Below are 12,045 nucleotides of genomic sequence, written 5' to 3'. Positions count from 1 at the left end.
TCCCCGCCATCCCGCTCAGGGCACGAGTGAAAGGCTCTGCGGAGGGCCACCTCTCGGACCAGGCGCAGATCCACACCCAAGGCGCTGGGGAGCTGTGGCAGCCATGTGAGAGATCAGGGTGACTGTCCAGAGCGGGTGGGAGCTGGGGCTGGGGCCAGGGGATAATGGAGAGGGGGGATTGATTCCAGGCTTGACCCAGGCCCTCAGGTCCCAACAGGGTGCCGTCAGCACTCTCAGATCACAGACAAGGACCTATATGACATTAATATACTCGACCTATTTCCCTCTCTCTCGTGTGCACGACCCATGTGCACTCACATGCCCATGTGCTCGTGAACACAGGCACTGGAGTCACAAGCACCCTGAGATCTGGGCTCCACCACCTACTGGGGGAGCGGGGTCCCTGTGATCCTGAGCAGGTCCTGTAGTCACCATAAAACAGCGGCTCAGCCTGCCCGCCCTGCTGACTCCTCACCAGGCAGAGAGCCCTGGGAGTTTTACGTACATCACGCCACTTAGTCCTGAGGTAGGTTCTGTAATTATCCCCATTTTATAGGTGGGTAAACTGAGGCAGTAGGTGGTGGAGCTGGGGGTCGAAACCAACCAACCTGGCTCCCGAGCCCACACTGACCATCAGCTGAGTCTGCTCAGACCACAGCAGGGGCAGCCGGCAATGCGTCTCAAGGTTCCCACCAGGCAGCCCCTCCCCCAGCCCAGCGGCCAGGCTTGCGAAGGCCATGACATAACTACCGCGTGCACCCTAAGCACCGGGCACTGGCCTAAGCCTCTCCCGGTGTGACCCCTCCCAGCCTCCACTGTATTAAGGCCCAGCCCAAGGCCTGACATTCCGTGGGTCCGTCCGTGGCTCCCTGTGTTTTTGCCAAGCCCCAGGGGATTGGACAACTGCTCCTATGGTGTCCCCATCCCTAATCCTGCAGCAGGGCTCAGAGGGGAGAGTAACCATGGTGGAGGGGAGGACAGACTGACAGCCAGAGATGCTGCGGGACAGAGGCTCAGAAGACAGAGGACTGCCCACTCCCCACACCTCACCACCAGCGCCAACGTCTGCCCCTGCCCCATCTCCAGTCCCAGTCTCTTCTCTCTCCAACGTCCCCTCCCATCTGCCTTCCCTCTACCGTCTCCCTTTTCTCCTCCATGGTTTCACAGAACCTGTTCCCTGAGCCAACAGCTTCAAACAATTTTTTCTTTAACCGTGAAATCCTTTCATCAACCTAAATCTTCCAGGACAGGGGGGAACCAAACATCAGAGACAAGAAAGCCCTGAGCTCTTCTTGGTGAGGAGAGAGGAAGCCTGGAGCCCAGCCCCTTAGCCACCCAAGTCCCAGAGGACATCCCTTGAGATATGTCCCCACAACCCCCAGACCCCAGAGCAGAGGCAGCAACCGTGGCCCTGGACCACTTCTGACCCATCGGTGCCCCCCCCAGGAAAGGAGCCCCACGGGATCCCCAAATCCACCCCCCACATTCTATCCTTCATAAGCTTCCTGAAAGGAAGACCTTCTGAACATCTAACCTCAATTCTTCAGGCTACTAGAAAACACTTGCACTCCTTTGAAACTTGTTACTTTCCTCCTGGGAAGTCTCCACAACCTTTAGAAAGTCGAGTTCTCGAGTTTCACCTGCCAACTTTTAATTAAAGAAAGAAAAACAGGATGACAACAATAAAAATGACACACACACTGAAAAAAATTCAGAGAAAACTGCTGAACTGAGCTGACTCCATGGAGTGTCATGACTCCTGATCCACAAGCTTGGGTGACCTGAACACCAGGGCTCTGGGCCTTGGAGGCTCCCTGGACGCCCGAGGACTTGGTGCATCTTCCCACGCTTACACCAATTTGCATACCATTACCCAAGAATCCCTGCGCCTGGATTTCGCTTTTGCAAATTCCCACCTGTTTCGTGTCATAAATAAGATAGGAGACAGAAACCTAATACAGCCCAGTGATGCATTATTCATGCCACGTCACACTGTTATGATAGATTTACAACAGCTAACACATGCAAACTAAGTTTGGGCACTAAACGTGAAAATTAAGGCTGGGGGGGCGGGTGTGCTTGGGACGGGCAGGGGGCTATCTGGGGTCTGTTGGTGTCCAGGGAACCAGAGAAGTTTCTTCTCTGGCGTGCTTAATGACAAAAAGCATGAGTTCCGGTATCAGAAGCCAGCACCCAGGCACCGGGGTGGTGGCAGGGGGCGGAGCAGTCGGGGCAGACGATGCTGGAACCCCTACAAGGCGGGACTATTGACAACACGCACTTGGGGAAGCACCCGTGCTCAGCACCGAGCTCTGGAGCTGGTCAGCTCTTCTGCCCACCCTGGCCACACGCTCCTTACACACTTAGATCCACCACAGACAGAGCCCACTTCCCTGATGGAAACTTCTTCTCTCTCCACAACCTTTCACTGAGCACCCACTATACATCAGCCTGGTCTTGGCACCAGGAATGTGGTGGGAGCCCACCAGGCATGGTCCTGCCCTACAGGGCCTCGATCTGGCGAATCTGATAATCGTGGCAAGTGCTGTGGAGAAGGGCCCAGTGCCGGTGCTGTGACCCAGTGCACGTGGATGAGGGGCCAGACAGGCTTCTCCAGGGTGGGGCGCCGGGGCCCAATGAGAAACAGCTGACCCAATTACCCCTCACAACAGCCCTGTGGAGTGGGAGCCGGGCCCACGGCCCAAACCGGACGTATCTTGCCCTGTGTTCCGGCACTTTCCAGGCGGGGCTGGGGGAGCCTTGGCCCCAGGCCTGTACTTCTGCAATCACACCCAGGAGGTTCTGGGAAGAAAGGGGGTTGCCTTGGAAACGCCTGAAGGCCGGCGCAGGGGCAAGTCAGAGGTGGGACCTGGGCCCTCGTGTGACACAGCTGTCCTACCCGCATCTGTCCCACCTGCCGAGTCCCTCTGCCCAGCGGTGGTGGCTGCTATCGAGTAGGACCCACCCCTCCCAGCCTCAAGACCCTCTGACCAGCCCTTTCCCCAAATTCCTTCCCACCTCTTTTCTGGTGTAGCCTCCTGGCCTGCTTCCTCCAAGGTACTTCTCCATCTGGCACCAGCGCCCCAAACCTCCTCCCGCCCAGATTTTCAAACATGTAAGGCAGCAGCCAGCCCCCATCTCAACCCACCCAACAGAGGAGGGGGTCCCTGCACGCTCCCACCAGCACCGGCTGAGAAGCTGGTGCAGCGCCCAGCCCTGGGATGCGCTGGTAAACAAAACAGACCAGGTCCCGTTTTCATCTGTTTCTGGCCGGGTGGGTGCAGAGGGACAACAGCAGTCCTGGAGACAATTTCAGACAGTGACCAACGCTCTGATGACAATAAAGCCACTGACGGGTCAAGACCCTGACTGGGGGTGGAGGTGACTCTGGTGGAGCCGCCAGGGCAGGCCCCACTGAGGCCACGGCAGCTGAGCCGAGACTGGGGGATGACAAGCAGCTGCCCGAGGGACAAGCTGTGGGCACAGTGGCCCTGCCCCAGGCAGGGGGACAGCAGAGGCAAAGGCCTAGCGGTGGGAAGAAGCCCGGCATGTTCAGAGGCCAACAGAGGGGCCAGCGGGGCTGGGGAGCAGAGGTCACAGACCACAAGTCAAGGGGCTGCTTTCTAGCTGGCATCCCCATCTGCACAACGGGCCCAGCTGACCCCTGCGGCGACGCGAGGATCCAATCGCATAAAGCACACTCGCAGCCCAGCCCCTTCTCCAGCACCCCTCCCTGTCGCCACTGCCCCCCGCCCCTAAGCCGGGGTGGCGGAGATCACAGCACACGCTGCGCTGGGGAGCAGCCTTGCCCCGGTGCCCTGGCCAGGCCGACTCGGCAGCGTGCACCCCACAAGCCGAAGGCCTCCTGTTGGCCTGTCGCTAATTCATTTTTTTTTAATTAAGATGCAACAGTCATCCCACAGCCGACTTCCCCTCCAGCGATCAGTTAAAATGAAGTCCAGACAACTGGATTAGACTTTGAAGGTGGCAATCCAGATAATGAACATGGAGGATGCGGTGTTGACACAGGCCCTGGTGAGCTCCATTATTATTGAACAGGCCTCGCTGCTGCCTCTGCTGGGATCAAGGAGCTGAATAAGCAGTTGGTGGGCAAGCATCAAGCCCAGAGACAGACCGCGGCACCGGCTCCGCAGGACGGGCTCGGCAAGGTCAGGGGCTGCCGGCAGAGGCCAGGTGGGCCTGATGGAGACGGCAGCTCAGAGACTCCTCCCGGGGAGCCGTCCACCCCCATCCCACACAGCACGGGGCTGGCTCTGCTCGGGCCTGGCCCTCAGTGCTCTCTCTGCTCAGGGCATCCTCCCCGCCTCCCCTCCCCCTTCAGCAACACAGCTGACTCACCTGCCCCGCCCAGGTCAGGGATCCTGACCTCCAAAAACCTCCCCTGTCCTGTCCCTCCTCCCCGTGTCTGGAACCCCTCGCGCCTCCCCTGGGTTCCCACCAGGCCTGGGCCTGCCTCCTCGCCGCACCCCACAGCTTTCCTCCCACTTGGCTGGCACGGACCGTCCTGGGTCTGCTCCTCATACTGGACTCCGAGCTCCTGAAGAGCTAAGAGCAGGTGTCACTTGTGCTCACCCCCCTCAACCCCCTGCACAAAAGGCCTGCAAATCAGGACATCACCTTCCGTCTGTCCACCGCGACCATTTACTATCTACTTAGAGTGAATACCTGCTACGTGAGCTACGTGAGCCAGACGGACATGGGGAAATGAACAGGGTGCAATCCTTGGCCCAGAAGATGTGTTGGTGGAAAAAGCAGGCACTTAAACAATAACACTGCCCGAGAGTGACACAGGACAGGACAGAAACTGCAGGGGGACAATGCAGCTCAAGGGAGACCGAGCCTCTGCCCACCCAGGCAGCCAACACGGCAGTTAAGATTGCCTCCGTTCAGAACTCAGTTGGAGGCCTGAGTTCAGATCCCAACTCTGCCTCCTTCTGGCTGTGTGACTTTGGGCAAGTCACTTAACCTCTCTGAGACTCTTATTTCCTCATCTGTAAAGTGAAATAATAATAGTACCCATCTCACAGGGTGGTTTGAGGATTAAACGAGCCAATACATGTAGAGCACTTAACCTCATGCCTGGTCTGCACTACACACTCAATACATGTTGGTTATTATTACTTCCTGGAGAGTGGGAGAAGCAAGGGAAAGGACCTTAGAGTTGACACAATCCCTGGATGAACACTCAACGTCTGTGCACTTGGGCCAGAGCCACGCGACCACACTTTGGCTGACAGGACACTCCTGGGCCCCTGGCGTGGAGCCCTAGGCAGCTCCGAGGCGCTCCAGTCCCCACAGAGGTTCTCAGCCCTGGGGGAGAGTCTAGCACGTTGCTGCCACTAAGCAATGCCTCTCATCTGAGCTGAAGCATGCTGCCGCTGCAGGACGTGTGCTGAGCCCCCGGCACCCCTTCAGGACCACAGCCGCCTGGACAGCAGCCCAGCCTACAGGCCGGTCCTCGGGTCGTCTGGCCACCAAGCCTAGCGTGGAGCTGCCGGCTGGGTCCGGCGATCATTCGCAGCAGCGAGACAGAGCAGTTCCCAGAGCCCCGGCACAGAGAAGGCTTCCTCTTTCCCAAGCAGCAGTGAAGTGAGGTTTTATTAAATATGCATGGCGAGGGCTTCCCTGGTGGCGCAGTGGTTGAGAGTCCGCCTGCCGATGCAGGGGACACCGGTTCGTGCCCCGGTCCGGGAAGATCCCACATGCCGCGGAGCGGCTGGGCCCGTAAGCCGTGGCCACTGAGCCTGCGCGTCTGGAGCCTGTGCTCCGCAACGGGAGAGGCCACAACAGTGAGAGGCCCGTGTACCGCAAAAAAAAAAAAAATATGCATGGTGATCGCCTCATTACTGTGCAAAGGATTGTGTGTACTGAAGGCGAGTCGCTGCATCACGCCACGCACAAACTTTTCAATTTCCCCGGCTGCAGACGGGGGGTGGGGGGGCGGGCCTGGGCTCCCTCCCGCCCTTCTGCAGAGCCTCCTCCAGCACCCCTTCCTCCATCCAAGCTGTTTCCACCCAGTGCCCTCCCGACGCCTTCCAGGTATGCAGAGCAGGGCAAAGGTCATATTGATCCCCTTCTTAAGGACAGCTGGTTCAGAACTAATCTTAAATCATCGCAGCCTCACGCTGGAGCCTCGTGGCCGATTGGCCCGAGGGACAGTGGGGCTGGAGTTGAGCTGCAGGGCCTGGGTGGGACTGCATGGCAGCTGGTGAGGGTCAAAATCGGACGAGGGCCTCGCCCGGGCCCCATCCTTCCCTTCGTCCGTCTGTCTCAAGCTCCTAGGACAGCTGTCAGCAGAAGGAAGCCTTCCAGCCAGCGAAGCGAGGGGACAGCAGACCTGCAATGCGGACACACACCCCACACCCACCAACACCACCGACTCTAAAGGAGCAGCTTGATTTTCCAAACAAACCACATATACGGCAATAAGGACTTAAGTCAGGCAAACAATTACCACAATAACCGATGCTCATCCAACACTTAGTATGTGCCAGGCACTGTGCGAAACAGCCCTTTATATAAACCCTCCCATTGAGTCCTCTTGTAACTCTACACAGTACTGCTGTCATCCCATTTTACAGATGAAGTGACTGAGGCCCAGGAAGGCCCAGTGCCTTGTCCAAGGGTGCACAGCCTGGCGGGGCAAGGATCTCCCCAATCTGAAGCAGGCTGCCGGCGAATCGGTCGCCTCCAAGGGAGTGGGGTGCCCAGCAGACCCGAGGTGGGCATGGCCGGGACAGGGACAGGGCCTCTGTCTTTGATGATGCCTCCCAATTCCTCCCCCTCTGGAAAGTTTCGTAGCCCTGGGAGGGGCCGCCTGGGGGCCCAGCTTTCACCAGCTCCTCAGGCCCTGCTGCCCACACCGCCTGCCCCAACAACCAGCAGCCACTTTGCTCCCACGGGCCTGTGGTTTCAGGGTCCTACGGCCTCTGGATCCTTCCTTAGAAGATTCTTCCTTGAAAACAACTCTTAGCTCACATCCTGCCTCCCACTTTCCTCGGCTGCCTTCTGCCTCTCCTGTACCGTTTCCCCTGCTGGCAGCATTGAAAATGTCTGCTGGCCAACAGGGAGCCCACAAAGCCTGCTCCTTCCCGCCTCGTCAGCACTCTGCTTTCGGCTTCTTCATGTTTCTGGGCTCACTTTTCCCATATGGGGAACAGAGGGCAGGCTGTGTCTCCCCCATCAGACTAGAGGCCCCCAGGGAAGAGCTGTGTCTCCCCTAACAGACAGGAGGCCCTCCAAGGGCAGGGCTGAGTCTCCCCCATCAGAATGGAGGTCCCCAAAAGTAGGGCTGAGTCTCCCCCATCAGACTGGAGGCCCTCCAAGGGCAGGGCTGGGTCTCCCCCATCAGACTGGAGGCCCTCCAAGGGCAGGGCTGGGCCCGCTTCCCTCTCACCGCTGCCCTAAGCTGGGCCCCAGTGCTCGGCTGCTGGCTGAGTCAGAGCCTGTGCAGGCTGCCAGTCGAGTAAGCTGGGAGGGCACTGGGCCTGGCGTGGTGACAATGCAGGGATGCTTGGGCAGGGGCTGCAGGGGGGCCTCATCCTTTTTCCTGACAAATGTCTTGAGACCCAGGTCAGTTGGGGACCTCAAAAGCCCTGGGGAGCCAGTCCCCACTACTCACCCTCCTCTCAGAAGGCCGAGAAGGTGACAGGCCCTTGAGGGAAGTGACAGGGCAGGGTCCGGGGCAGCAGGGAAGCCCCCAAACAAGAACCAGGGGCTGGGAAGGGAGTCTGTGGCCAGAGCTGCTCAGGGCTCCCCGCCCCTACTCCAGCTCTGCCTGGGAGAAAGAGGACCAAGAAATCCAGAAACTGGAGTGGGGGAGGCAGCAGTGTCCTTCCTGCTGGCATCTCCCCGGCCCCTCCCAGAGCCCACCCCCTCTGTCCAGGCCCAGCCCCGCCATTGAGGTCAAAGGTCCTGGTCCTGTTCAAACAGCCCCTCCAGGGTGGCAGCCCAGGCGTCACCTTTAGCCCCCAGCTCTCTTCTCCTCAAAGGTTGATTATAGTTCAAAACCCAAATCCTCTGATTCTGCCCACGGCGCTGCCTCTCACCCCACCTCCCTTTCCAGCACCCACAAGAGCCACTAATCAAATATCTCCTGGCACTGGCACTGACCAAGCATTATCTCACTCAGCGGCGAAAGGACCGCAGGGAAAGGATGCTTGTTCCCCTTTCACAGATGGGAAAACTCGTGTTCACAGACGGGGTCCCCCCAGGCCCCCGCAGGTGAGTGGGGGAACTGGAAGGCAGAGCCAGGCGTGCACAGCTCCGAACGCTGCACTCACGCTTCAGCAAAGATGGGAAAGTTAGCACCGAGACCCTGAGGTTCAATCCCGGGTCTCAGAGCTCACCCACAGCTCCCTGGGCCTCAGTTTCTCCATCTGCCAAACCAGGACAGTGTCATCCGGGACCCGGCCCCAATCCCCTGGGATCTTACAGTCGCCTGGCTGTTGAGTAGCTGATGTATGGCTGTAAGAGAGAGGATAGAGCGGGCGAGAGAAGCCGTGGAGGCACGCGGGGGCCTGTCTGTTCTGACCCCAAGCCCACACCCACAGCTCCCCTCTGGGCCTGGTGGCCGTTCATTTCAAGTTGATAATCCAAACACATCAAATAACGGCAAACTTCACCAAAATACCATTCAGGGAGCCACACGGGCATGGGAAGAAGCCCCTGGACCAGGCTCTCATCCCAGGGCTGAGGATCCAGCAGTGCTTGTGATGGGCCAAGGCAGGACCTAGCAGGCTCCACGTCCACACTGTTTAAAGAGCCCAGCGCCCAGGATGGCTGCGTTCACCCTGGCTATCCCCTCAGCACAGCTGGGTCCTGGGTACCAGTGGGAGCACAGGGACCCCAGCTCCACCTCCACAGGGAGCAGCAGACACAACGGAGGAGCTGTATCACTGCCCAGTGGGCCGGGAAGCCTTCCCCTCACAGCAGCCCCGAGGGTGCGTGTCGGGGCAGGGGGTGGCCCCCTCTTGCTGCCCAGCAAACTCTGATGATCCCTGAGATGCGGCTGGGAGCCGAGAGCGGTGCCAGGTAGAATGCAAGAAGGTCTGCGAGGGTGTCCCCGGAGATGACCCCCCCAGGGCCTGGACCCACCAGCCACAAGGCGGGGCCGGTACCTGAGTTTGCAAGCTGGTGGCATCCAGGACAGTGACCCGGGGCCCACAGCTGGCCCACACGGTGTCCTCCAGGCTCAGCAGGGTGCGGACGGGCCCAGGTCCCACAGTCAGGCACACAGGCGGGCTCTCCAGGTCCCAGGGGACGCCTCCTGGAGGGAAAGCAAGGAGGCAGGTCAGCAGCAGGGGGTGGGGGATGGCAAACGGCTCAGAGGCCCGGGGCTGCTCAGCCCTCGGGAGCCACGGGCCACAGCGGCGGCCACGCCTGGCTCCGTGAGAGCTCTTGGCCCCTTTCTCTGCCCCTCACCCTCCCCAGTGGCATGGCAGCTGTTCCCATCTGCCTCTGTTTATGTTCCACCAGCTCTGGGGGCTGTGCTCCCCACTTCTCCCTCCCTCCCTTCCTCTCTCCCTTTCCCTCTCTTCTGTGCACTCATTCCACACACACCTAGCAAGCACCTACTCCACGCCAGGGCCTGTAATGGGTGCTGTGAAGACAGAAATAAATCAGACACAGACCCTGCCCTCAAGAAAATCCCTGCTGGATGGAGAAAACAAAGGGTTAAACAGCAGTTACCATACGAAGTGCCAAGCCCAAGTGGCCAGGCGTGCACAGAGGGCCTTGAGAGCTGTTAAGATGGAAGGAGCCAACTCTGCACAGGAGAATTCCAGGGAGGCTTCCCCGAAGAGGCAGCATCCACAGAGCCCTGCCAAGAAGGTGGCACATGGTGGGGAGTGTCCTGGCCCTGGTTCTGCTAGCAGCTAACTAAGGACCTTGAGTGCACCTCTCTACTTCTCAAGACCTCAGTCTTCCCACCTGTAAAATGGGGAGGGTGCTGCGAATAAGACTGTCTCTGAGGACATTTCTGACACCGTAACTTATTGAAAATGAGTCTTGCCTTCTCACACATCTTCTCGCCTACTCCAAGGCACTCTGCCACCTCTACCAAGATCTCTGATGACCTTCCTCCTCCAGAGATGCCACCACCCCAGGTATGGAAGGAGGAAGTCCTGAGAGGCCATCAGTCCCCAGCCCACCATCCCTGAAGACAGGCAGATGAAGGGATCTGGCCCAGCACTGAACGAGGCTCTCTCCCACCACCCTAAGGGATGCTCGGCTCACCCAAGAACATGCCAAGGATCTTCCCTGGCATGAGAGCGGTGCCCACGGAGACTGGTTTTTCTCTGAAGCTACACCCGATGCCATACAGAACCCCAGAGGCTGTACTGTCTGCCAGGCTGCCAGATGGGACACGAGGGTTGAGCAGGAAGTGGGGCACACCTCTGAGATAGCGTCAGCAGTGGGAGGCAGGACAGAGCCTGCCACTGGCTTGTCAGTGCCCAGCCACTCCCGTCCCCCCTCCACAGGGTCCCTGGAAGGGGTGCAAAGCAGCCCCGGCACAGGCCCTCCCTCTGAGCCAGCTGCTGGGTGGTGCGATGGAGCACAGCTGTCTGCAGAGCTGGAGGGGTGTGGCAGGAGGACCCATGGAAGACAGACCAGATTCCCCCACCAGCACGCTCCCCTCCCCTTCCTGTCAAGCGTGTTCTCCTCTCCCCTTCGGCCCTACTTAAACTTGGCAGACTCCCAGCTCAGCTAAGAGTTGGAAAATACACCCCCCAGCCCCCGCCCAACCAACACACATCCAGTTCTTTCCAGCCCATGAATAGGAGCATGTGGGAAGATGCGGCCTCTCAACCTCTGCATTAACTTGGATGGGTGATGGTGACGTCACCTCTCTGAACCTTAGTTTCCTCATCTGTAAAGTGGGCATGATAACCGTGCCTACACCTCGCCGGATGTTGGAGGGATCAAATTAAATGTGTAGAATGTTTAGCACAGGGTGGGCACCCAGTGAGGAGCGTTGACAGCTGTTGCCACATTCTGTTACACGTGGGCATGCCAGGCACTCTTTTCATGAATTATTTCATTACCTCCCACCAGCCTATGTGGAAGATTCTATTCTTATCCCTGTTTTACAACTGAGAAAACTGAGACCCAGAGTTTAGAGAACCAGTCCGAATCACACAGCTCGACGGGACCCACTGCTCATTAGCTCTGCTTGTTGGCTGTCTTTTGACACAACACGAGAGCCCGCGGAAGGGCACTAACTGATGCGACGGCAGACACCCAGGGAGCCCAGAGCTTGCACAGAGCCACCCAAGGAGGGTGGACCGAGCAGGGTTGGAACTCGGCTAACTCTGGTCCTGGCCTCCTTCCCCAGTCCCTGCTGCCCTGTCAGGTTCCAAGGGTTTCCAAAGATCTCTGGGGAGAGTGACCATGACGCAACCACGCCTCCACAAGGGACGCTGACCCCCATCGGGCCACCAGAGCCACAAAAATACGAGGCTTTGCGCGCCCTCCAGCGGCCAGAGGTGAGTATTGCTTGTGGCCAGAAGCTGGCGCTCCCGCCACTAAGGCTAAGGTGGGGGCTGAGACCCCTGCCAGGAAGGAAGCAGCTGGGATACTGGAACCACACCCCCAAAACGGAAATGCGAGCTCTGCCCCGTGGGCAGTGATGACCAGCAGAGCCCGTGCACCCTCTACTCTGTACCTTCCTGGAATAGTACAGCTGCCTGGGGTAGGGGGTAGCATCTGCTACCCTTGAGGGTCACATGTGCACTGACCACTCCTCTGCCTGCTGGGCATCTCTCCTGAATCCAGGAGAGAATGATTAACTGATAAAATAATACCGATATCATTATATCAAAAAGGACACAGGACAGGAGTCCCTGATCCGAAGGCCCATGGCGCGACCCTAAACAAGAGGTTTCCCCTTGCTGGGACTCAGTTTTCCAATCTGCACCCCAAGGGGACAGACCTCTGACCTCTAAGGTTCTTCCCAGCCTCCACAGGCCACAAGTCTAAGACTTTAAACATAATCATTGTGAGCTCTGGGCAGGGCTAGAGCCC

General features: G+C 58.7%; 1 protein-coding gene across 5 annotated transcripts in view; it reads right to left on the bottom strand.

Annotated features, from left to right (window-relative positions):
* ARHGEF10L (Rho guanine nucleotide exchange factor 10 like) overlaps nucleotides 1–12,045 on the bottom strand; it is a 109,421-nt gene that overhangs the window by 19,830 nt on the left and 77,546 nt on the right. For all 5 annotated transcript variants that reach the window (XM_065895797.1, XM_065895807.1, XM_065895816.1 and 2 more), the window contains one exon: nucleotides 9,141–9,289. In XM_065895797.1, the coding sequence (XP_065751869.1) occupies nucleotides 9,141–9,289 (149 nt within the window). The remainder of the gene's footprint in view (nucleotides 1–9,140; nucleotides 9,290–12,045) is intronic.

The sequence above is a fragment of the Phocoena phocoena genome, chromosome 1 (genome assembly GCF_963924675.1).
Source record: "Phocoena phocoena chromosome 1, mPhoPho1.1, whole genome shotgun sequence".
NCBI classification, from domain to species: domain Eukaryota; kingdom Metazoa; phylum Chordata; class Mammalia; order Artiodactyla; family Phocoenidae; genus Phocoena; species Phocoena phocoena.
Note: the sequence above shows the minus strand (reverse complement) of the source record. Positions and strands in the feature narration are given on the sequence as shown.